The following is a 2,500-nucleotide window of genomic DNA, read 5'->3' on the forward strand; positions in this document are numbered from 1 at the left end:
TGGACGAAAGATGTCACGCGCAAGAAGAAAAACAAGAAGAGGAAGAAGATGGTCGATAATGGTGGTGATGATCAAGAATATAGGAGGATAAAGATATTCATGCGAAATAACCAAATCCACGGCTACAACATAAGGCACGCAAACTCCTTTCACCTTCCCTTTAGTAGAACAAATATTCGACAGTTTTCTGTTTTTGACAGTTTTGTTTTTGTTTTTGCTCGAAAGGGTTTCAACACTTAGAAGACTCTCTGTTTAACCCGAACAACGCTACAACACTGTATCACGTAACAGCAATGTTATGGTACGATATGAAACACCGATTACTTCCAAACAAGATGTGATCATTATTGTGATGTAATAAGTTACCTTGGCAACGGGAAAGGCCAGAAAAAATACCCTATATTTTGGATTTAGTTGCTCATATCTCATAAACGAACAGAAAGTTTCACCATGCCCTCATGATTACTTTTCAGAAATAAAAAATGGGGGTCACCGAGTTCGTTTTTGAGATATAAGCAACTAAAGACAAAATAAAGGGTGTTTTTACAGGGCTTGCCCGTTGCCACGGTGACATATTACGTCACAATAATGACTGTATCTTGTTCAGCAATAATTCGTGTTTCATTTGGTACCACAATATTGCTAATACATGATACATGTACAACGTTGTGGTGCCGATCCTAATAAGATAAGAGCGAAAGAGTGAGTTGAAACTGGTTCGAGCCTCCTTAAGTTTTATATGAGGGAACCTAAGCTCACAAGCCTTAATGGTTTTTATTAGGTTTACGTGTCATTTAAGTCATTTTTTCTTCTTACTGTCATCTATTTTTAATCTCTACTAACCTCGCTGGACAGTACTTTTTGTTTCTCGTCTTCTTCTGACTTGCCCAATACTCTATAAGAGGATCTTTTCATTTGAGTGCGTTTGATGAGACGATCTTTGTCCGATAAAATCTATAATTTGAACAAAACGGAAACGACAGATAATCCACACCGTTCTAAGACGCAAATACGTTTGACATGGCGTCGTCATTAATTAAGAAAAATCCTTTTTTCACTTACATGGTTTATCTGAGCCAAGGCCGATCTGTCAAAGGAACTAAAAGACTGCAAAGAAAACAACGAAGTTATCGTTAAAATTAATGGCTTTTTTTACTTTTGAAAGTGATTTCGACGATATGGTTTTCACTTTCGAGTTTCGCATGCATCTAACTAACTGTGCGCCATGACTTTTGACCATTTTACTCGGGCACGACTCGAGAACGTTTGTCGTAAAGGTCCTATGTCTGATTTACACGGTACGATTTGTGGTGAAGTCGTGGCGTAAGCAACATGTAGTCGTATGCGAAATGCGTAAGTTAAAATCGTACCGTTCTAAATCTCCCACAATTAAGTTTGTCTTACTTTACCGCAGACTTCCCCCATGAAAATAAAAAGTTCCCTACGAGGAGGGTTGAATGCGTAGCCATGCAACGGTACCCGAAGTAAACTAGGTGGGACATTCCGTCAAGACACAAGTCTAACACAGTTTGAGACCGTGAGAAAAGATTATCCGTTAACCAGACTGAAACTCCTTCGTTGTCGATATTTTAATTTTAAATGAAATAGTCGGGTACTTGAAACTCACTCATATTTTTTTGGTTAAAATTCTTAGATCATTTCACGCAATCTATGCAATTGTCCCCTCCTATACCGATCCCCACCCCCCAAACATTGAATTTTCTTTGCTGTATGTCACAAACTGCAATCTTGGACAGAATAAAATGGAACAGCAAACCCCCTTCCCCCCAAATCAAGGATGAAGCCGCGCAAAAGCCAAAACGCGCCACTTTCCCATCCTTGATTTAGGGGGGATGGGGGGGGGTACAAATTTCCCATCTATTTTGTCCAAGATTGTGGCTGATTAATTGTTTGCTTTTAACAGCTTTGTAGGATGGGGAAGGAGGGACAGTGAACAGTCCACCCAGTTATGGCGACACGAGTTCTCCTCGCTCAATACCCTAGTTTCGAATTGTGCCGCAACAAAAGAACATAGTCGAGGTTAAGGGGAATAATTTGCATTTTCCTTTGTTTTGAACAAAACAAAATGCTAATTATTCCCCTGAACCTCGACTCTGTTCTTTTGTTGCTGCACAATTCGAAACTGGTCCATTGACATACAACTGTAAGCGATATTTTTTCCGTGTTTTTGTAACGTTTTTGTCGACTGCCCCAAGGGTTTTTGTCCCCCATTGTACTCTGATACAAGAATACTAAAGCTCTTTCAGTACAGATTTTTGAAATCACCAGCAACACTGAGCATTCACGAGCTTTATTCACGAACACAGAAAAGTCCAGAGCTGTACCGTTAAGTACTAGACAGTGAAAGATCTCTCTCTGTCTCTGCCTCTCTTACAGTACCTTGCTGTTAATTTTTCCTGTGGCTAAACGCGTTTTCTCGCTCCATTTCGCGATCGTTGCATCTCTGTACGTTTTGAAAGCCGCGTGTCGCTTAGAAATG

The 2,500-nt window shown here is 39.9% G+C and overlaps 1 protein-coding gene across 2 annotated transcripts in view; it reads right to left on the reverse strand.

Annotated features, from left to right (window-relative positions):
• Nucleotides 1-2,500, reverse strand: part of LOC138056368 (protein AATF-like) — a 15,875-nt gene that overhangs the window by 5,189 nt on the left and 8,186 nt on the right. For both annotated transcript variants that reach the window (XM_068902149.1, XM_068902150.1), the window contains exons 5-7: nt 2,401-2,500; nt 1,063-1,107; nt 844-954 (exon numbers count right to left, since the gene is read on the reverse strand). The exon at nt 2,401-2,500 is cut by the window's right edge and continues 23 nt beyond it. In XM_068902149.1, coding sequence (XP_068758250.1) covers nt 844-954; nt 1,063-1,107; nt 2,401-2,500 — 256 coding nt within the window. The remainder of the gene's footprint in view (nt 1-843; nt 955-1,062; nt 1,108-2,400) is intronic.

This window comes from Montipora capricornis, chromosome 7 (assembly GCF_036669925.1).
Source record: "Montipora capricornis isolate CH-2021 chromosome 7, ASM3666992v2, whole genome shotgun sequence".
Lineage (NCBI taxonomy): Eukaryota > Metazoa > Cnidaria > Anthozoa > Scleractinia > Acroporidae > Montipora > Montipora capricornis.